The following is a 23,773-nucleotide window of genomic DNA, read 5'->3' as shown; positions in this document are numbered from 1 at the left end:
TTATAATGAGTTAATGCAACAAGCAATACCAAAATGATTATATATTAAAATTTAAATCATTATGTCTGGATTATGTATCTATACTTTTAGGTACTAGTACCAGGCATTATTATAAATGAAACATTTTCAACATCAAATCACATTAAAATAAACCACCATATTTTATTTAAATTGTTGCAAATTTTTATAAATATTATTAGTAAACTAGATGTACTGTTCCTTAATGTATAAAAACTGAAATATCAGATTCTCAGTTATGACACATTTCAGTTGGAACCCATTAAAGCTTTTTCACTAATAAGTGTTTTTGTATAAACTAAATTTCTGATTTTCTGTAACATATTAGATCACAAGGCCTCACCTAAAGAATGAGCAACTATGGAAACTTTGCCTCCATTGGGAAGGAAATAGGGGTTTCTGGTGCAGAACATTTGGTACAGCCTATTGAGTTCCACAAGAAGACCCGTGGTGATCTGAAAGAAAAAAACAATTTGCCAGAAATAAAGAATGTTGCTATATTTTGCATCCTTGATGCATTTACTTTAAGGAACTAATATTTGGTCTTATATAGAGAATAAAAATGATATACCAGCTTGAAGGAAAATCCATAACTTCTCCAAAATGAAAAAATGGTTGATGCCCTATATAAATTGTAATTAGCATGAGGAAGTCATATATAAAGGATCTTTCATTACAGATGAAGACTATTCAAATCATTAATATCCGGAAATCATTTATACTGATACAAATCAAAGATTAAACAGTTGTAACAGTCACTGGATAAATGCAAAAACTTAATTAAATACTTGAGTAAGAAAAGTAGATCAGTGACTTTATTTTGCTCTTGATGAGTAGTACCTCCAAGGTGAATACAACCATCAAGATTTATGGAAATACATAAAACAGTGTAAAGAAACTAAGCTAAATGCAAAACCTTAGTGTAGTCATTGGGGTAAGAACAGTAGGTCATGTTGACCTAGGCTTGCCCATGTTGAGCATTACACTCCAAGATGAAAAGTTCTCTCTGTAGGCATCAACAGCCACGATTGACTGGAGATTATTACCTAGACCTTTGGTCAAGGTATGCAGTCTTGAACTGCATTTACTGTGTAGAAACCATTATTTTCTCTTTAGACTTACCATGACCATGACCTTTGATATTTAAATCTCAAAATCTATAGATGTCTTTCATGCATAAGTACAAGCCATCCAGTAAGTTTGATCAAGGAACCTATATTAGAACAAAAAGTAACTCAGCAAAACCCCATTTTTGTTTCAGCTTATTATCCCAAAATCAACAGCCATCTTCCATACTTTGAGTGCACGCCCTCCACAAGCTTTGGTCATGGTACATGGTATAGAACAATTTTTTTTCTCAGTCACAGTGATATAGATTTAAGGCCTCATTTGGATTAAAAAACTAATAACTAATAGGCTTCTATCTGGCTCAACATGTAAGTCATCTAAAAATTTGGTGAAAATACATGGCTGAGAACTAAAATTCACATTCAGAAACCATTTTTCTTCTTTTAGTCACACTAAAATGTATCTATGAAATTTTGACCGAAAAGATCAATATATTCTTACCTTACCCAAGTGCAAACCATCCATAATTTTTGCTCCAGGTCTGTGTTAACTACTAACGTTACTGTGCAGAAACAGTTTTTCTTCTTTCAGTCACAATGGCATTGACCTTTGACCTTTTTGACCCCAAATTATAGGCATCTTCTTTACCCTACATGTGAGTCACCCACAAAGTATGAGCTCAGTCTGTGATGCAGAACTAATGCCATTGTGCAGAGACATTCTTTTTAGTCAGTGACCTTGACATTTCACAGTTTACCTCCATATGAATAGGCTTTTTCCTTACCCTAAGTGCAAGCCATCCAAAATGCTTGGTCCCAGTCTGACATTTAGAACTAATGTTATTGTGCAGAAACAATTTTTCTTCTTTCTGTCATAATGATAGTGTCATTTGACCATAAAATCAGAAGGTTTCTTCCATAACCCAAGTGGGATTCCTGGGGTTGCTTTACACATCTCGTCTTTGTCCATGTGAGGGTTGAGTCTCAGCTCAATCAACATGGGTATGTGGTTCTTCCTGGGGTTTTCCTCCACCAAATTTACTAGCCACCATGTATATCCGATCATGTGCTGAAAAATGACATTAAACTACACACAAACTAAATTTACTCCTGGTGAAATTCATCAACAAAGTATGGTGACTGCAGAGGGTGGGGAACTTAAGTAAATGTGCAGAAATAAAACAGAACAGATAGATAGATGGACAAAACAGTAACATAATATTTTCTGCCCTATGGAATGTATATAAAAACTTTATTTTGATGCATATAGCAATGAAGTTAGAAAAATGATGCCATTGTCTCACCTATGCTTCACAGGCAAGGTAAAAAACCTAACTCCTTTCTGTGACCTATCACAATGTGTGGCAGAAAATTACTTATCAGCAGTTTTGTCAAGACATATACTGACCTCTGACCTGTATAGAGGGCTTGTGTAATAGAGAATGTCCATGGCACTGCTATTTAGGATGGTTCTGACACCTTTAAGCTTCTGGGGAGTGATTGTCTCTACAATATCTGGAAATAAAAAGAGCCTAGTATACTTCTTATTTGACCTCCATTCCAACTAGCATCATTCCATGTTGGGACTGATTTACTAGATTACACCACAGTGGACAGAGTAAATCCACATGCACTGTCAAATAATGTGCCAACAGATTCACTGTTACCATCAAATCTTGAGGTACAAAAACTGTGTCAACCCTGACCTGCTGGCAAATTATGTCATGGCTGATCCATTAGAATACTGCCTGCAACTGACTATGTTAATAAAAGTCATTCCAATACTTGCATATTTATCTAACAGTCCAGTAAGTGTAGTGTTTTATTTTACTCTGCACTTGGGGATGTAGGATAGATCTGATATACCATTGTGTGCCATAAAAGACGATTAATGAAGGCAGAAATCACAGTGAATCCGTGGTTAGCATGACAGACTCACAAATGAATGGGTATGCCTACCATCAGATCAGCCTGGATTGGTTACCAAGGTGTATCCTTGGGCAAGTTACTTGACTCTACTTGCCTCAGCACAAAATTACCTAAACCAAAATTACACTAATCCAAATCAAACCTAATGTTATATTGGTAATAGAATCGATCAGATTTATGCAATTACAAACTAACTAATGAATTAAACTGGAGTTTTATAATATCTGTATACACATATATTTTTACTAACAAGAGGTCCAGGTGGGCCTGAGATTCCTCATCTGCTGACATCTAACTAAAAGTAAAAAGCAAGGGCAGATGGCAAAGTAATCTCAGTTAGTATGATGCTCTCTGACATTTAAAGGTTGTTCTATTTAGTAACATTAGCCATATTAACATTAAATACATTATACCATGATGCTATCCATGAAATTGGGTCCACAGAAATTAACCCAATTTCAGAGATAGCATCATGGTACAGTAAAGATTACTCATAACATTTTACAGGGAACTGGGACATTATATCTAAATTCCAGAAACATTATATCTAAATTCATTTGCTTTTTTAATATTTTGTAAATGCATATGTACTTGTCCATGTTGATGATGCTGGACCTACATCTAGTAAACTACTTAATATATGATTATGGTCAAAATCTCTATGGAGTGGTATGGAATGGTAATAAAATTTTCAAACAACATGTATTCATATAAGAACATGTTATCATAAAGCAAATTTTTAGTAAATTATGTTTCTCCGAGAATACTTACCCGATCACATTAACATTGGGATATAAGCCTGCTACCTCTCGAATCCAGCCCTACTAAAAGACAAAAATTCGTCTTTTCTGTCTATCTCATATAGACCAAAGGGCAATAACTCTTGCCCCTTACCTCCCCTTGCCACCGCCAGGTGTCACTAGTTTTTTAAGCTGAGCAATATATATTATACGAGGATGCTCACATAGCGGGGTGGTTGGGACGGTTTTTAAGTAATGTGATCGGGTAAGTATTCTCGGAGAAACATAATTTACTAAAAATTTGCTTTCTCCTTCAAATACGTTTCCTGATCACATTAACGTTAGGAGAATAGGTAATAGGAGGAGGGAATGCTGAGCATCCTACCTCCACCCCAGGTACCTTCTAGGGAATGATGGCTGGATTCCCCATTTGAAAGATAACCCATTCTCCTAATTTCATCAGCAACACAGCCTAGGGTCCCATGATATGTGACCCCTATATACGGTTAAGAAGATAGTTATTGAAATCTTCTTACCTATGAAATTTCACTGGCAAATCCAGCAAAGCTGATAGGCTGTGCTGATTGTTTTAAATGGGTCTGGTGGTCATCTGGGCTGCTGACACCGGACCTACCAGATTCAAGGTTTGCCTCTGTGAAGCCAAATCTCTGAGATAAAAACTGGAGAAGGTTGACTCTGCATGCCAGCCAACAGCTTCTATTATATCTCAGATCGAAACATTGCGTTCGAATGCAAGGCTCGCCGAGATTGCTCTAATCTCATGAGCTGTAATCTTCATGAGGCGACTCTGATCTTGTGAGACCTCAGAGTACGCTGAGCGTATAACCCACTTCAGCCATGAAGCAAGGGCTTGAGGGGTGATATCCCGTTTACCAGCTTTGACCGGAAGAAAGAGGCGCTTATGTGTGTCCTGACATGCCTCTGTGCATTTTAAATAGTGCTTGAGTGCACGAACAGGATCTTGCATGGCTGTTGCTCTTGACTTATCTATGGAAGAGAGGGAGTGAATGACGATTCTTTGATTGCCAATGGATGGTAACCTATTTTTGGCTACAAAGCCTGGTTGCGTCAGGAGGACCACCAAACCATCTGATCTGAACTGAAGAAAGTTCGGGTCACTGGAAAGGGCATGTAACTCGCTCATCCTGCATGCTGAAGCTAAGGCTATCAAGAAACATGTTTTGTATGATAGTAGCTTTAACGAAGTGTGGGCTAAAGGTTCAAATTTGTCCGAATTGAGCCATGTTAAAACCCAGGACAGATTCCATTTTGGAAACAGGGTGAGGGATTTTGGTCGATTGAAATCAAAATTGGCTAAAAGATCTGATAGATCTTTGTTATGCCCAATATCACATCTACCATGATGGCAGAATGTGTCTGATATCATGGAGCGGTAGCCTTTGATAGTAATTGGGGAAAACTGTTTCTCCTCGAAAAGCCAGAGAAAAAAGTCGGCCAGTTGAGGGATTGAGACACTCAAAGAGACGATGTTATTGGTATGGAACCAGTCCTTGAAAACACGCCACTTTCCCTCATAAGCCTTCAGAGTGGAGGGCTTTCTTGTTCTTGAGATTCTCTCCACAATCGAAGGTTTAAATTGTTTGTCTTGCAAGGCTGTCCAGACAAGAGCCAAGCATGAAGAAGAAGATGGTCCGGGCAGGGGTGGAACACCCATGACCGCGGTTGTTTGAGAAGATTTGGGCTGGTTGGAATCTTCCTGGGTAGATCTATCGCTAGATTGAGTAGATCGGTGACCCAGGACTTGTTCCATCTGAGAGGGGCAATCAGAATCATCCGACAGTTCTGACTCCTTAACCTCTGGATTATTTTTGGTACCAAAACCGTGGGAGGGTAGGCGAATGCCCACAACCCCTCCCAGCTGATTGACAGAGCGTCCACAGCCCAAGCCTCTGGGTCTGGAACCAGAGAGATGAAGATGGGCAACTTGCGATTCCACCTTGTCGCAAAAAGATCGATCATCGGACGCTCCCAAAGTGTGCAAATCCGAAGAAAGACTGATTGATGGAGTGACCATTCCATGTGAATGACTTGACCTTTCCTGGATAGAGTGTCGGCCAAGACATTGAGTCTGCCAGGAATGTGTCTGATTTGTACGTTGATGTGGAGGTTGTCGCACCAACGTAGAAACTGCCAGATCAGAATGCACAGGTCTGGTGATTTGGTGCCCCCTTGTTTGAGGAGGTAAGTCACCACCACAGAGTTGTCTGACATAATGAGGACAGTTTTTCCTGAGAGTTGATCCTTCCAGAAATGAAAGGCATTGATGACAGCCCTCATTTCTAAAAGGTTGATGTGGAGAGGTCTCTCCCCTGGCTCCCACGTGCTGCTGACTGTAGCGAAGTCCGGCAACAGGTGGGCACCCCGACCGTAGGTACTGGCGTTGGTACATACCGTTATCTCTACTTGGGGCATCTCCAGAGGAATCCCCATGGACAGCCAACCGGGGTTGTGCCACTGATGCAGGAATGGTCGTATCTCGGGCGTGATCATTATTGTTTGATTGAGGGGACTTGAAAAGGGGCGCCATTGTGCCAGTAACGTCAGTTGCATTGAATAATCCGAGGAGTTGCAAGAATTCTCTCGCTGAAATCCACATCCTGTTGGAAACAGACTCGACGAGTTCGACGATCCAGATTACGCGAGTGCGAGGAAGCCGTACCAGATTCAGATCGGTGAGAAACTCCATACCCAGATGGACAAAACGCTGGGATGGATGGAGATCGGACTTCTTCCAGTTCACAAGAAAGCCTAGATGATCTAAAAGTGCTAAAAGATCGTTTCTGTCTTTGAGCAGAATAGAACTTACCATATGTTTCTGGAGGATGTCGTCCAAGTACACTGCCGTCCCTGTAGATGAAGTTGAGCGGAACAGGGTGACGACGCAATCCATAACCTTGGTAAAAGCCCAAGGGCTGATGTTGAGGCCAAAGGGTAGGACCTAGAACTGATAAACCGCGTCGCGGTAAGCGAATCAGAGAAATTTCCGTGACGCGGGGTGGATAGGGATGTGAAAATATGCGTCCGTCATATCTAGACTGACAGCATACTCGTCCCGCCGGATGGAAAGACAGATTGATCTTGCCATTTCCATCTTTAATTTCGGTGGTAAAATGTATTGGTTGAGGCGACTCAGGTCGATGATCGGCCTCAACTTGCCGTTTGCCTTCTGGATAAGAAACAGCCTGGAATAAAACCCTGGCGATTGCAGTTTTTTCACAATCTCCACCGCCTGTTTTTCTATGAGCGACTGTATCTCCTGTTGTAGAAAGGTATCCTTCTCCTGATCGGACGGTACGTCTGTGAAGAGGGGAGAGGAGGACAGGGAAGGGGGTTGGATAAATGAAATCCGAAGCCCCTCCGATATGACCTGGATCACCCAATCATTCTGAGGAAAAAAAGGTGGTCCAGTGGTCCTGAAATTGCAGGAGGCGGCCGCCCACAGGTAGGCTGTCCGCGGGTGGTGGGGAGAGTATGTCAACTTTTAGAGTTAGGAGGCTTGAAGACGGAGAAACTTTGTTTCTTACCGCCTCTGTATGGTTACCTCCTAGCTTGATTAGACTGTTGTCTCCTGGCATTGGGTTGGGATCTATACTGCACATTTGATTGTAAGGATCCCTTGTCCCTGGTCCGCCAATCAACCCTCCACTGTGGCAGGGGATTTTTTCTAAACGCCTGCGAGGGTTAGGCGGAGAGTTGGAGGGGCAGTTCCTGAGCTGCCTGCTTCCGAACTTCTTCAATTTTTCCTCCAAAGAGTAAAGGTGACCCAAATGGAGTCATCCGTAAAGCCAGAGTATGATGGGGCTTGAGCGACGTGGACCGCAGACATGCGTCATGTCGTATCAGGTCTAAGTTGGCAGAAGCAGTCAACGCATTAGCCATGGAATGGTGAGCTGCCCTGTTAACAACTCTAGCAATCCAGGCCGTCGCTTCCCAAGTGTGGTCACTGTCAGATTTTTCTGCGAGTCGGAAAATGGCTAATGAAGCCAAGTCTAACATTGAAGACGTAGCAACTACGTTCCGGACTAGCTTTGACGTGGCATGGAACACATTTTTGTCCACTTTGTAAAACAGTGGAGCGGACATGTGAACTGCTGCCATATTTTTGTCCAGGGCCGAAGATCCGTACTGAAGGCGTCTGAATGAGTTTTGTACCAGTGACACGAGAACGTCGCTGGGACTTGGCTTTCTGAAAAGAACGCCTTAGCATTCCCCGGATCACCTATTCATCCTGATAGACGATCATTGATCTCCTTAATTTTTACCGACTGGGGAAGGAGCCGGAAGGACGGTGTCTCTTCCTCCCTGTCAAGATCTGCAGACGCCTTAACTCTGTAGTCTTGAGTGGTGGTAGGAGGTGGAGGGCATTCTGAAGTTTCCAACACCTTATAAATTTCTTCCACTGCCACCCTGAAGCCAAACTCAGTCCGTTCCATGGTTGGATCTGTGTACAGCTGATTTGCAGGAGTTTCGTCACCCTCACTGTGTGCCGAGTTGTGTTCTGGAATAGCTTGCATTTCTGGATAGAGCATACCAGGTGGCATAGATGACACGATTCCGTCATCCTTGACACTGTCACTAACTCTCCCTTGTGGATAAGCCGAGAACATATGTTCAGCTGTCCCTGTCGGTTGGTTTGTCTGGCTTGTGGTTGGCCTGAATGTTGGCGATGGTCCTGCTATCACCGGTACTGGCTGCTCCAATGGTCTGGCTGGATGGACAGATTTCTCACTAAAATCTCCACCATAGTATTGGTATGTTGCTGGCGGTACAGATTGACGGACGGATTTATCACTAAGATCCCCATAAATCATATTTGGTCGGACCGTTTTAGCAATAGGGTCCCCATGCTGGGACAGCTGGATGACCGGTGACATAGAGGTTGTATAATGAAATGGATCCGATGGATCCGGTACAAAACCCATGCGTTCTGACTTACAGGCTTGAAGGCCATGCTCGGACATGTGGGGGGACTTACACCCACTGGGAAACCTAAAATTGGGGGAACATTCCCCCAATGAGTCAGAAAAAGCTGTGGAAGCGAGCAAGGGAAATAAGGGTAATATCTGGCCTGATGTCAATAGCTGCATCATCGTTTCCTGGACCAAACGACGCATCTGTTCAAAGGTGGACTGTTGTACCCTGTCAACATTATTTTCCTCCATTGCCGCTGATGTTACTGTGGCTGACGGTTGCAAACGACGAACTTTAGGTGGAGGGGGGACCCCAACGTCCCCCACAAGACTCGCAATGGAGGCTGTCTTCAGATGTATACTGAGGACGTCAATGCTATCTTTCTTCGACTTATTCCGTCTATCCCTCCCTTTTGCTGCCTTCTGGACTACATCAGCCCACATTTGCTCTGTCCAAGTATTACACACGCTGCATGGTATAGATGATGTACACTTGGTACATACAATACAAGAGTCATGGTTGTCTTCTTTTGCTTTGAACTTTTGCATTTCATGCATTTGGTTGACATTTCTACTGAAACGACACAAGAAAAGAAAACAAAGCACAAATTAGCAATTCAGCATGTTATTAATTTGCTAATACCACAACCGTTACTAACGGAGTAAGCGAAATTAGTCAGTGTTGTGTTAACTCTTAATTGACAACACGAGTTCAGCAATAGCATGTGTAACATGGTCTTCAGTAGACGAAATCCATAAGGGTGACAAAGTCACTCAATTTTGAAAAAAAATTTAAAATAATGGATACAACCTGTAGAAGAATGATTGTCCAACGCAATAAATCCAAATTTAACTTCGGATGGTCCAATTTAACGCTAAGATGGCTTGGATTGTTTGGAGGTATAATGTACGTGTTATCAGTACAAGCGAAGCTTAAAAACTAGTGACACCTGGCGGTGGCAAGGGGAGGTAAGGGGCAAGAGTTATTGCCCTTTGGTCTATATGAGATAGACAGAAAAAACGAATTTTCGTCTTTTAGTAGGACTGGATTCGAGAGGTAGCAGGCTTATATCCCAATGTTAATGTGATCGGGGAACGTATTTGAAGGAGAAAAAGAATAATAAACCAGCAAATTTCAGCATCTGATGAAAAGTGTCAAAATACATGTACATGTACCAACTGGTGAATCATAAAAATCACTCTTATGTGAAAATGTCCTTATTCTATTAACTGGGTTGTTTCCTGGTGATCATTATTTACATTTCAAACATATTTATTGTAGGTGTTGCAGTGATACTTTTAGAATATATATAATACAAAAATTCAAGACCAATGTAGGCATCATACACCATAGGAAGGGGAACATCAGCAGTTACAGCATTGCTGTCACTGGTAACGACATATGTTTGGTTACTAAATCCTGTCTGAACAAAACAATTTGCCACTCAATGGGTGGAACCATCACACCATGCATGGTAAATCATACTGTTTGTGGATGTTACATTTATTACATGTTCCATTTTTTTTTATATCAAGGCCTGTAAGGTAGCAATAAACAAGATTTTCAAGAAAGCATTGTGGCAGCCATATTGGACATCAGATCAGCACCATTTTAATTTAGGACCAATTAAACATAATAAGTCTTCTGGTGAAAAACCCATGTCAATATGGCTATTTACTCAGGAATAGCATTAACAAGATTTTTAAGTCTGTCACTGTGGTGACAATACTGGACAAGAGATTGGAACTATTTTCATTTATGTCTAACATAACATCAAAAGAAGTCTTTCAGCCAAAACCCCATTTTGATATATCCCTTCCAAAGGAGTAGCGATAACAAGATTTTCAAGTCAGCTACTCAGACAGCCATACTTAAAGTCCAAGCAGCATTAATTTCATTTAAGTCCAACTAGGTGTGTGTGTGTGCATGTGTGTGTGTGTGTGTGCACATGTTTGTGTGTGTGACTGTGTTAACTTGATGTCAATCCTCCAAGCAGTTTAGGAGGAGTAGTGATAACAACAATATACCATCCCATAAACTCTTGTGGTGTATTACCAGTTTCACTAAAATTATCCATGTACTGTGATTGTCTGCTTGATAACACATGTAATAACATAACTGATAAAATGCAAGAATGTAGAATCTAATAATAAGTGTGCATACACATAATTCTTTAAAAAAATGGAAGTTCTATGTATGTATTTCTTTATGTATTTATATTAAAAAATGCATCAGATGGGAGGCAAGTGCCTTTCCCAAAGACAAGAAGGTAGCTGATCCAGGCTGGCCTGGGCTGGTATCAGACCTTTATCACCCAGATTTTAAAGCACAGAACATAAAGATGATTCAATCAAAGACAGAAGAAATAGCAGTAACAACACTATGTACCATAAATAAATACATTCATTAATAGCTGCAATAATCACATAACTATTTTGTATATATGTTATTTTTAAAGCAAATGTTTAATTCAGATTTTACAGTAGCTGTGCTAGCATTACCTCCATCAAGGCTGAGAGATGACCTCCATTCAACAGGCAGGAACTCTGCCCGCTGATTGGAATCATGCAGGTCAGGAAAGTGCTTGGTCTTCAAATAGTTTGCACACTCTCTAAGGCTGAAAAAAGAACCAACACGGTATTTATCTCAATGTCCATCATCAAAGACACTTCAAACCTTAACGTTACATTCTTCTCCTTGCAAGATTTTTTTAATGAAAATAACAAATTCTTCTGAATTTACCTTCACAAAACCTTAAACATATGCTGCCATTGACAGTAAAAAGATAAAAACTGGCTTCTGCTACCTGACAAAATGAAGAACAAATAATGACAAAACTGATGACCAGATATCAAACTAAGCTAAGCAGGAATATCTAGCTGCACTACAAAATACAGATAGAAAAACCTCATTTTTTGGACCCGACTTTTTTAAACCCAAAATTCACCCATGATTGGAATCCGATTTTGTGTCTGGATTTTAGACTTTTTGGTCTCAGATCTAAGGCAAACCGGTATGAACTGCAAACAGACAGATGAGCCTTTGCAAAAAGTAGGATAAGATGGGCATTTGGAATAAAAAGTGGTCTCCATACAAAAATAATGCCTCTGTTCAGCAAAAAAAGTAAAAAAAAAGTCCAACTTTTACCCTTCTGCTCATGTGCGAGTCAAATAGCCAACAAAAATCGATGTTTCTAACACCACTAGGCAGTGTGTTATTGAAAGATGACCGGGGATTTGGTGTTTTTGAGTCTATTCAGAAATAGCTTTCAAAATGTGTTTCCTACTCGATTTTCAGGCAAAAATGACCAAAAGCTCCAGGGGTTAATGTGTTAACCATGTCAGAATTTTTGTCTAATAGGTGTAAAAGGTGGTCTTACTTATATATAATACAAAAGATCAGCAGTGACATGGAATGTGGTAACTATATTTCAATATGTGACAAAAAGAATAAATGAATAAAAAAGTGGTGCATGCCTTAAATCTATAACGTCCATGATGTCTGAAGCAAAAGTTATTTGGGACCTAAAAGTAATATCAGTTCATTTACAATTTTTTGTTAATCAAATACTACCTTGATGCTAAAGATGAAACACACAGAAGTAAAGAAAGTTTCCATAAACACTTAAGGTTTTCTTTACAAACAGTACCAATAATGACGGATGGATGTATGTGTGTATGTATGCATGTGTGTATGTATGCATGTGTGTATGTATGTATGTATGCATGTATGCATCTATGTATCTATGTATATGCATGTGTATGTGCGTGCATGCGTGCATATGTATGTATGTATGTATACATGTATGTATAGATATATACACAAACAAACATACAACTTTAACTTTGAATCTTCAAAATTGTTCATGACAATGCTAGTGATAATCCTTTAGCCACCAAACAAGTGATGCTTAGATCAAAAAGTATTTTAAAAGATACATAACAAGACCAGCATGTTCAGCCCACAATCAATGTATAGCTGTAAAATATTTTACTTTGATGCCAAAGTCACAGTGCTGAGTAAACATGAAGGATGTATCATTTTTTGCTTCACAAAGATTTATCCTAAGTATGAATAAATCCATCAAGGGTTTATGAAATAAGTAAATGAAACAATTTAAACCCAAACCTTCTGGTAAATTTAGAATGTCTGACTTTAAGACCAAGGTCAAATGTGCAAGCTTGCATGTCTCAGAATTAATCATCTTAGCTTCATCATGATTTATGCCAACAAAATCCATCAAGGGATTTAACCAAAACATTAATTCAAATTTTCTCTGACTAACATTGATCCCAAGATCAAAGGGGCAGGTGAGTGTATCACAGAATGAATTGTCCTAGTTTCATATTGATTCAGGCCAATTATGCTTCACATCTATCAAAGTGTTTAAGAAATACATGCAAATGAAATACCTTAATCAAATCTTAGGGTAAAATAAAACAAGACTCGCAAAATATTTGTCTTTTCTTTCATCTTCAGCATCACACAATTAATGCATATGATTTAATATTATGCATTCTCATTAATCTATTAAAGAAAATGACATTTTGCTGTTAGAGCACGCAAAAGTTGTTCCTATTCTTAGCTAAAGAAATGTGAAAAGTTTTAAACAATTAAAATAATCAATATTTTTGTTCCATACTACACTGGTTGTTGGGTACTGGCACCTGAATAGACAAAACTCCCACAAGGAAAGTTTATAGTTACCTGATAGTTTAGACTTTATTTAATAGCATCAGATTTACATAGTAATATTGGTGAAAAGATATACATAAAATGTGAGAGGTTTATGGCCTGGGGTGGCTCAGCTGTTGGAATGCAGATGATAATTTATAACACATTAAAAATAAATCTGAAAATTGTTTGATTATCTTTTTTTGGTGATCTCAGATTAAATAAGTGTGAGACTTGTGTGACACTTTTTTCATTACCATCTAGAACTAACTCATGTTATTCCTGTGTGTATATATATAATGCACAAGTTGTTTAATAATAAGTTTAATGACATCAATAACCTGGGGCAACTGCAACTGCTGGGAAAACAGATTTTCAAAGCAGCTCATTCTGGGTCAAGCAAAGATATTCAAACATTCCCTAACCACTGAAAACCTGAACAAACTTGATAACACAAAAAAGTGACTGCTGTTTTGCCTACACCCCCACTAATGTGGTATCAACAAAAAAAGTCACCACTCACTCCTTGCAGCTTTTTACAATACTGCTTGAGTCCATCTTTTGCCCAATGCCATGTATGACAAACACAAGATGGCTGATTTCTGCAGGCTTGTCATCCATCACAGCTTCATATGAGTAGCCCCGACACAGACGAGTTCCGGCTAATAAAGAAGAATTCAGTATAGATACTTTACATGCTTTAGTGAAAATATAGCGTACATTCATACACATGTTTGCACATCACTATTGCCTTTTTTAGCTTCTTTGATGCTAAGCCTCCTTGTCTGGAAACCTAGAATAGAGACCCCAGAACCAGTCTGACTTACAATGTCATCAGCTCATGTAGGATACTCTTTCTTTCTGATATGGACCCAGTCTACATTTAAGCCATCAAACTAGGGTGGGAGGAAGGAAAGTATTAAATTATTAAAATTAGTCTACCCCTACCCCAACACAAAACTACATTTGAATAGCATTAGTACATTATGGTACCAGTGACTATTGCCCAGCTGAATTTGCAGGTACAGAGGGAGGCTGATGGCCTAGCAAAAACGGGTATACAATTAATATACTTACCCATACAGTGTCCACTACTGTAAGTTGGTAGAAGATTGGGCCACCATTTGTGTCATAACTATTTGGCTAAAGGAACAAAATAACTTTGCTCTGGTATGCCAAAGATAGAAGAAAAAAGAGGAGAAAGTGTGACTGCCAATATGAACCTCTCATAACACCCTCCAATGAATAATGATTAAAAAGGATACAGTAGCAATAGCCCTGAATTCATGGGCTTTAATTCTCATGAACAAAGTCACTATCAGTGAGGGACCAATAAACTCTCATGATAGGATAATCCGCCTAGTAATGGTGAATGCTGAGATATCAGCAGGACCCCTTTTGTTTTGGTCAAAGAGAACTGTAATGTAATGCCCTAACTGGGCAGATCAATTTATCTGATCATTCCCAGCACAGATATGACTGAGACTGGGGATCTCTATAGGGAGCAGGGTTACCAAAGGAAGCTGGTGTTTCACCATGAAACCAAGTTGTCAAAGGAGAGAAACAGACACATAATTTCCACTTAACCACTATAGATATGGGATGAAGCTGGCTCCTTCTTGCAGATGATGACAGCAGGGTAAGATTATTGAATCGGGTTTTGATAAAGCCTTCAACATGTACAAGAAATTCCAGTGTGGCATTAGTGAGTGAGTAACTGGTCTTTCAAGATCAAAATACTTAATAAGATCAGAAAGATGAGAGTCCATACCAACAGCTGGACCATAAAGAACTTTGGAAATGTTGAACAGGGTTTCACTATAGCTCTTAATACTTAAAACCAAACATTCTCTGTCTTCTAACAGAAAGAGAAAAAGGCAATGCTACTGCACTATGAGAGAGAAATCTAGGAATAATACATTCAATACTGCACCAATTACACAAGAATCTCAACTTTGTATCATAGACCTTAAGCACAGACCTTCTGGCATGGACAATGCAGTTGGCAATCTTGAGTGAAAACTTGTCCTTGGTGGACAGATTGATCGAGATGAGCCAAGCATACAGGTTGAGAAACTGTAGGCTGTTGTGGAGAAGAGACCCCTTGTGCTGTAACAGCAGGTCCTTATTCTGAGTTAATGTCCTCAACTGGTCAACCAACAGGTCAAGTATATCAATGAACCATGACTGCTGGGGCCACAGAGGGGCTATCAGAATGTGCAAAGTCATGATAGACCTGACTTTGTGGAGTGCTTGCAGAATCGTTCTGAAAAGTGGGAAGGCATAAGTGAACAGAGATGATCCTACCTAAGACTAAAGGTGTCCACTGCCTAGGTCCTCTGATTTGGGACTGGGGAGACAAAAGGGAGCTCGTTGTTCAATCTCATTGCAAAGAAGTCCACCAAGCATTTTAATCACCTCATTTTAGCTGTCACTGAAAATATCTATTGTGTATGAATTGCTTTTTCCCTTCCTGAATGTAAGTCCCCACCCCCACCCACCATCATGAGATCACTGTCACACAGTTTCTATGGATCTATACTCTGTGCTTTATACTAAGCATGAGTATAAAAATTATTCCTTGTAATTTCATACTGTTGTCATGATCATGGAATCTGTCTAATGACATCAACTCCACAAGGTCAATTTTAAGTGGAAAGATGTTCGCATGGTAGCGGTTATTATGTCCTATTAATTTCCAAGTTGGATCATGGGTCATGCTAAAATTTCTCATGAATAGTTCAGGAAATGAATTACCTTACCTTTCTGAAATATGGCTTATCAAAGCCAGAAATATGATGCTAGCCCACAAATTAGTGACTTCAACCAACCGGTGGAGTTTTGATATGGAAACAGTGAGACACTGGATAGAGATGGAATCAATGTGCCCAGCTGAAGAATTACGTTTTGTTTCAGACTTTTGCTTTAACAATAAGTTAGAAATAATGTTACTGTTTATTGTTGTAAGTTCTTTACTATGCAGAACTTATCTTATTTAGATTTCCAATATAGTACGCATTTGATATGGACTACTTTGAACCACATTTCAAGTAAATGCATCAACAGTACATTGCACATTTGCTCAGTTCATATTGAAATTCACTTATCTGTTTATTTCAGTTCTAATGAATCATAGGTTATAATCACTGTATAAATAGGATTACTTTTAAATATGCACACCATGGACACTGACAAGATAACTTAATTCTGTTTAAATGTCTTCAAAGGCATTTTCCCATGCAGTTTAAACTATTGACATGCCTACCACCATTACTAGCACTGAGACAGACAAGCTCTGATTGGCTAACTAAGGTCATGTGATATAAATAGGAGTCTATAACTATGAGTCCAGAGAGCAGTCAGTGTGTTAAAGTATGAACATCTAAGTAGAAATGAATTCAAAATCCAATGAAAAGCCATACATCATTATCAAATAACCAATATTAACTTTAACTCAAAACAATTCCAAAACTAAATCAAATTGTTTATGAGTTATGTTAAGTAGATTCTTCCTACATGACTGCAATATGCAATTTAATTTAACTGCCTTATAATTACTATATAGTAATTCTTCATAAAGCTACTACTACCTCCCACCATACTGATCAAGTACACTATCATAAAACTTAAATTCATATTGAGAGATCATGCTAGTATGTCAGAATGTCTTACAGTCAATCTAATAAATTTAACTGTTATTATGCATAGCAATGAAATACATGTAATATAATTAACGTCACCATAATATGGTGAACTATAACATTATCTTTGGCATCTAGATGATCAAATATGCTCTATATTATCAGAAGTTGATAGTTTTGTGACAAACACTGCATTGATGCAACAGTCACTAAGCTATACTATAAAGGATGTTCCATCTCACTGTTACTATTTATTAAATCACCTAAATCTTGAACTCTGGTCTTTTTCAATATAACACATGGGGTATTACAATATGATGTCTTGTTATTATTACAATATCTACTGCTTTTCATTAACAACTAAATAATGGCCTTTAAAGCACATAATCCTTAAATAATATTATTAGTGAGTGTTCTTCATCAAGTCAGTCAACGTAATAAAGCACCAATTGTTTTTAAAAATGAGTTTGGAAACCAATTTATGTCTTTTATCAAGAAAAATTTATACATCAGTACACATGCAAAAGTGAAGTGGACAGACGATTGGTCAATTAGTCTTTTGATTTCATAATACTGATACAAAAATAAAATATAAAAACCTTGTTCTCTATCCTAAATGTGAAAATCATTGACTCCATCTCTGTCTGTCTCACACACATACATCCATTAAAACAACATAGGTTTTTTTTTAAATTCTTTATTTTTTGTTGCAATTTGGTAATGAGGTTACTGCTGTTATAAAAACACAAGCTGCACTTAACTTTCTGATGACAGGGGATCATATTGTTTCTTACAATTAACCTGTAAATAACACATGTACTGGTCATCATAATAATTTTGCCAACATAACCCACTGTAAAAGCTACAAAGAAATATGCTCTGAATACTTATCTGACACAACATTATTCTTTCATCCATCTCTCTTCAGTCACCCTCTTTCACTCATAACAACTCCAAATTAGTAATAACTATTTTTTACATAAAATGTTTTGGTACTTTGAAACATATAATATATTTTTGTGTATAAAACATCCACCCACAAAATACAGTAGAAAGCCTACTGTGCTCTTCTGTAGAAGGATGTGTACATCCTCCCGTAACCGAGCCAGCAATGACAGATGATGAACAGGGGTCCTGACAAGAAGAGAATATTCCTAGAAATGAAATAAATATCCTTTCTTTACTAATAGAAGAACCCACATATCTTCTGCAATGCCTAACCAAACCTCTGAAAACAGGGTTAGTCAAGTACTGATGAGCATCCTGGGAGGGCGATGAATGGCAGAAGAGGGTTCGAGCCATTTGACCTCCTCCAAGATTCCCTTAGGAAAAGGGAGGAGTCTACTGCAGGCTTCTTCTCTTGGCCATTCTGACTGCCTCATCTAACTAAGACAGATGAAATGGGGGATTGAAATAATGTTGGTTCCTGGACTGTTGAGGCTGCATCCTTTTACAGAACTTTGGAGAAAGCCTCAAAGGTGCAGTCAAAATAAGGATGCTTTGTAACTAGACAAGAAGCAGTCTATAAGGGTTCTTACTACAAAGTCCCTGGCAAAGTGGAGCAGTTCTACTTATAGTGCCATGGACATTAACAAAGCATGCTTCAAAGTTCTGGCAACTACATCAAGCCTGAGACCAAGATTATGCCTTCAGAAGAATGAAGGAAGCTGCAAAAAAAACAAGATTGGCATATGAGGCTATGATTACTAGTTTATGAGTTTAAAGCTACAGCAAGCCCAGGTCCCACAAACATACCTGCTTTCAACACCCTAGTGTTGGGCTATGGAGGGCTTATGAGGCCAAGCAGGAGAGTGAACCCTGTAGATGGATGCTGAAACCAGGAGTCACAGGATGGGGTAGGGAACAAGCTGTCCTTTTGTTGCCTGGTGAATTCCTGGAAGCAAATGCACCTATGACGATCTCTCCAAACTTGAAAGTGCATCCTCCTCCTCCTCCTGCTGCTTCAGTGGGAAGTTTGGAATTTTTGACCCAGCATCTCTTTGATGAGAGGAAAACTGTGGCATAGGGTATCCTCATCCAACAACTCCTCATATTCAGTGGTGGGACTGCCTGTAGTAGCAGACTTTATAGGAGGCTGGGAAATGCATCTTGTCCCTCCTATAGGGGAACCCACATCTTGCAAATGCTCAGATCAGTGGAGTAGTGGAACCACCCTTTGCCACAGATTTGTTTGGTGATAGGAATGGTTCTCATCCCTTACTGATCGTTTGGTTGGAGAGGACTTGCATGCCCCTCCCCCCCTTTTTTTTGTTTGACTCCACATGAGCAGACTATGTATATCCATGACCTGCCATATCTGAGGCAAAGACATGGCCATCCATGGCACCATTAATGAGGAAGAAGATTCACTTTCCTGGAATGTATGTTCCCACTGCATGTATGGATTGAAAGGGGGGAAGGTTTCAATCTCAAAAGACCACCCTTTCTGCCAAAATATAATGGTCTCTCAAGACAGGTGGTCTTTTATGACAGGTCATAACACTATTAAATCAATAAATCTGTGCATGGAGAACCTGGTCTCACAAGACAGGTGGTCAAAATTAATTAAATAGGTAGTAATACTTACAACAGGCTAAAAATATGGTTGAGTATTGCATTCAAGCACAAAAATTACCATAAAGGAAGAAATACTTACCCTAACACCAGCTAAGACAAAGGACAAGAATGGAGAAGAGCACAACTAACTGAACATAGTACAATAAAGTCCCCAAAATTATCAAGGCAGCTAAATTCACAGTCAAATAGTATGATGATGAGGGGATAATACCTGAATTAAAACAGAGAATTAAGATAACTTTGAATTTAAACATGTAAATGAAGGAGCAATTTTCTGAGAGAGTGATTTGAACATGTCTTAGCTTTACAAGCATTCAAGGTAAATATGAAGAGTATCCAATGACACTGTAGTCAGACTGTTTCTGGGAATTATGAGTTTGAATGAAGGGGCTTGGCATTCCAGAAGGTAAGCAAGGCAACAGTAATAGATAATATATTACTACCATTAAGTTAAAAGTTACCATGAACCAGTGCATTCTAAGCCTGGCAGTTCTGTATGCAATAACAATCATAAAGGCTTGTATATAATGTTTGGAATGAATTTTTAAAAAGAAGAAATGTATTGAACAAGGTTCTCTTGAGTCAGCTTTAGCTTCTGAAATACAAATGGAGCCATTAAAATTCAATACAGTATTGAATGCTTTTGTTTGAAAAGAATTTTAAAAACCTTTTGCATTCATAACTTTACCAACCCATTGTTTTCCAGCTTTGAATTTGAGTTTTTGTGCTAACTGTTTCATTTAATGGAAAATCAACTCACAGACAATAACACACATAAAATTTAAACCCAATATGTTTGGTCTGGTTTGGTTTGGTGTTTTATGACACAGCAACACAGGGTGGTTGAATTTTGACAAGACAATCAGAAGAAAACACCTTACCCAGGGATGACCCACAGTGGCCAATGTGGGCTGATCTGGATTTGTATCCATACTCTTCAGGTCTGACATGCTATAAGCAACAGCATGCCACTGCAGCTCTCTACTGCCTATGCCTAATACTTTTTGACAAAAAACCCTCATATGAAGGTTAGAGTAGCATTTTTGTCTCGCAACAAGAAGATGAACAGATCAGATGCATTTCTATATACTTGCTTACAAGCTAGATCCAACTGTAAACTGCAGAGACCAAACACTAATCTTTGGACTAATCAGTAAAATAAACAACAACAACATAGACCCTGATCTGATAGCACATTATGTGATGACAGATCTGGATCTATGATGTTTCCAGTTGGTCCAAACTTATAAGCAAGTATATATGATAAGAATAACATGGGATATAAATGATTGGATGCAACATTTAACCATACACTGATGCAAAATAATATATGGAAAGCTAACTTTATGTCTCATTAAAATTAAAATTATGGACTGCATGTTAAACCCACAAAAACGTAATGCCATAAACCTAAAAGAGAATAGCAGGTGTGTCAGAGACTGAACTGTCTGTTTCATAATGAGACATTCCAAGTCTTACCAGACTTCATGAACAGGTCAACAAATATAAGCAAAACTTTAACCAACAACTAAATGCAAATTTTCAATGACTGTTACCTTGACCCCAAAGTCAAAGGGATGAGAGACTGTGTTGCAGAATTCTTTGTTACATAATAATTCATCCATATATAAACATAATCCATTGATAAAGGTGTTTAGATAACATTTGTGAATGAAAACCTTGAACTAAAAAAATAATGTGTTTCTGCAGACGCCACTGCCACCACTACCAGAAAAATGATTGCTATGTCTTGATATTCAATTAACATAGGCTCAACAAATACAATTTCAAAATGAACAGGGTATGGCAATTAGCATTTGGTGAAAAAAGACTTACACTTCTGGACACCCAATTTACTGCTGACAGCCCTCATAATTCTGGAGGAAGTAGAATCACTAAACATGTATATCTCTGAGGATGAATTCCAGTCAACATAGATATCACTGAATTTAATCCTGTGTAATACTGCAAATAAACAGATTTTATTACACTGGTGTTTATCAATATTATTTCCATAAAATGATAAAACTGATCAAATAAGCCCAAAACAATAATAATTAGAATCAATCCTGTTGAATTTATTTTGTATAAAAAAAGTCCTGCAATATCATGTTGGAATATGTCAATCTAAAGAAAAATATGTACATGTTAGACATAGGGAAGATTATTGTAAAGGTTGCATAAATTTATTTTATATCGCTATGATGTCTGCAGTGTAGCAGTTTATAGTGATGTCTAGTACTGGGGCATCATGCTGCAGACATGTAACATGATGTCCCACCCAGTCACATTATCCTGATACCAGGCCAACCAGTCCTAACACTAACCTCTTAATGCTGAGCACCATGTGAGGCAACTGTTCATACCATTTTTATAAGTCACTGGTATGACGCGGCTTGTGATCAAACCCACGACCTCCTGCATCTGAGGCGGACACACTAACCACTAGGACACTGGAGCTGTATTTTATAGAGTCACAGTGTGCAAGTAAATGATAGTTTTCAAAAGGCATTCCATATTTTCGTTCTGAAACCTACATTTCTAAAATAACAAATCTTAAAGAGATCACTTGCAAGCATTTAGTTGTTGCCCTTATTGTTGTCAACCATAAGATAAATGAATTTTTATATCTGTATATACTACATTTCCTTTCAAGTGAAACACATTGTGGACTCATGATTTCATTGTAAAGAACTAAATTTAAGAGATTGACACGGGGAAACATTAACTATCCAAACATCAGTTTTTGGAACTGTCAGACCATATGGACTAACACAGTGTCATCTGGACAGACAATTATGCATAAAATATATTATCCAGACAACCAATTATATGGAAAAAAAAAACCATATACTGATGTCTGAAAATACTTGACATTTTACTGTAAAAACATTATGAGGATAACAGCCTAGGAAAAAAAAGTAAAAGTATCAGATCATGCACTGCCAAGTTCTCTACTGTAAATATGACATGAAGCGTGCTAAAAGGGACCTCAGTTCAAGTCAAGCTGTAGTTAGGCAGTTTTCATCATCCTACATTAAAAGAAAAAGTATACCAGGTTTAGGTCCCTTAGTTTGCAGTGGTTGTTCATCCAGTCTGCATCCCAGGAACCTGCCAAGGTGCTCTGTCTCAATCTGAGTTGCATACCCGTCCTCCACAGGCTGCCAGGTTCCCTCATAGAACCATGTCCCCCTCATGATAACTGCCTCATCCTCTGTTGAAACAAAGTTTACATAACAAGCTAAAACTCTAGCTGTAAAAAAGTTGCCAAAGTGGTGAAAGTTATGGTCTCTGTGCAGAAGCAATCTGTCACAACATGATCCCTCAAAGGGACTGATACTCTCCTGATCAAAGAAGAGTTTTTAGAAGTCAACAAGAAGTCCAATTTTCTCCTCTTATAATTATTTCCAAATGATGAGCATCAAACCCATCAAAGATATTCATGGAAAACCTCAAATGAATTTGGTGTTAAAAAAATCTAGCTTTTTATTTGACTTAACACATAAGTGCAATACAAATATCTACGTTATGGCAATTGACCTATAACCTAATGTCATGTATGATCACTGAATCTGTTTTGTATTCTTTCAATATAAGCACACTCAAACATTTCTAGTCATTTGAAACTTTTTACAATTAATAATTACTATCTGCTTGAACTGTTGTAGTAAAAATCATTATATAGCTCAGAAATCCAAGTTATGACAAATGAATTGGCATTTATTCAAAGTATTTTTCAGATACACAAAACCAGGCTTGATAAAAAGCTATTTATACTTATTTGCTTCATCATACACATAATCATTTACACACAAACTACTGAGTATATTAATTTGTTTCATATCATGTTAAGTCAAAATAAGTTTGCATATGTACAAATCACAGTGTTCCTAAACTTCCTGATGTTACAAGTCTATGCACTTAAAGTAAGTAACAGAAAAGAGTGAAAATCAACAAGCTTTTGTAAAACTCAACAAACAATTTAATTATCAAAGTTATAAATGAAAACATGTGAGAGAAACTTACAGTATTATAAAGTTAATCCAAAGTAATTCTTATAAAGGTCTATAAAAGTCCTAAATGAATGAAAAGCTCCTTATAAACTTCAAAACCGAAAATGCACTGGTCCTCCAAGAACCATGACATTGTCAAGATGGCATTGTCCAGAATTACT

The 23,773-nt window shown here is 38.3% G+C and overlaps 1 protein-coding gene across 2 annotated transcripts in view; it reads right to left on the bottom strand.

The window, feature by feature from the left end:
* Window positions 1–23,773, bottom strand: part of LOC149805107 (phospholipase DDHD1-like) — a 66,080-nt gene that overhangs the window by 38,527 nt on the left and 3,780 nt on the right. For both annotated transcript variants that reach the window (XR_016417606.1, XM_089947415.1), the window contains exons 2-7: window positions 22,655–22,813; window positions 21,436–21,564; window positions 13,905–14,043; window positions 11,209–11,324; window positions 2,494–2,600; window positions 362–473 (exon numbers count right to left, since the gene is read on the bottom strand). Coding sequence is in view for 1 of the 2 variants with exons in the window: in XM_089947415.1 (XP_089803541.1) it covers window positions 362–473; window positions 2,494–2,600; window positions 11,209–11,324; window positions 13,905–14,043; window positions 21,436–21,564; window positions 22,655–22,813 (762 nt within the window). In the remaining variant the exon portion in view is untranslated. The remainder of the gene's footprint in view (window positions 1–361; window positions 474–2,493; window positions 2,601–11,208; window positions 11,325–13,904; window positions 14,044–21,435; window positions 21,565–22,654; window positions 22,814–23,773) is intronic.

This window comes from Sinohyriopsis cumingii, chromosome 2 (assembly GCF_028554795.1).
Source record: "Sinohyriopsis cumingii isolate HCF-2022 chromosome 2, ASM2855479v2, whole genome shotgun sequence".
Classification (NCBI taxonomy): Eukaryota; Metazoa; Mollusca; class Bivalvia; order Unionida; family Unionidae; genus Sinohyriopsis; species Sinohyriopsis cumingii.
This window is presented reverse-complemented; position numbering and strand designations above follow the sequence as displayed.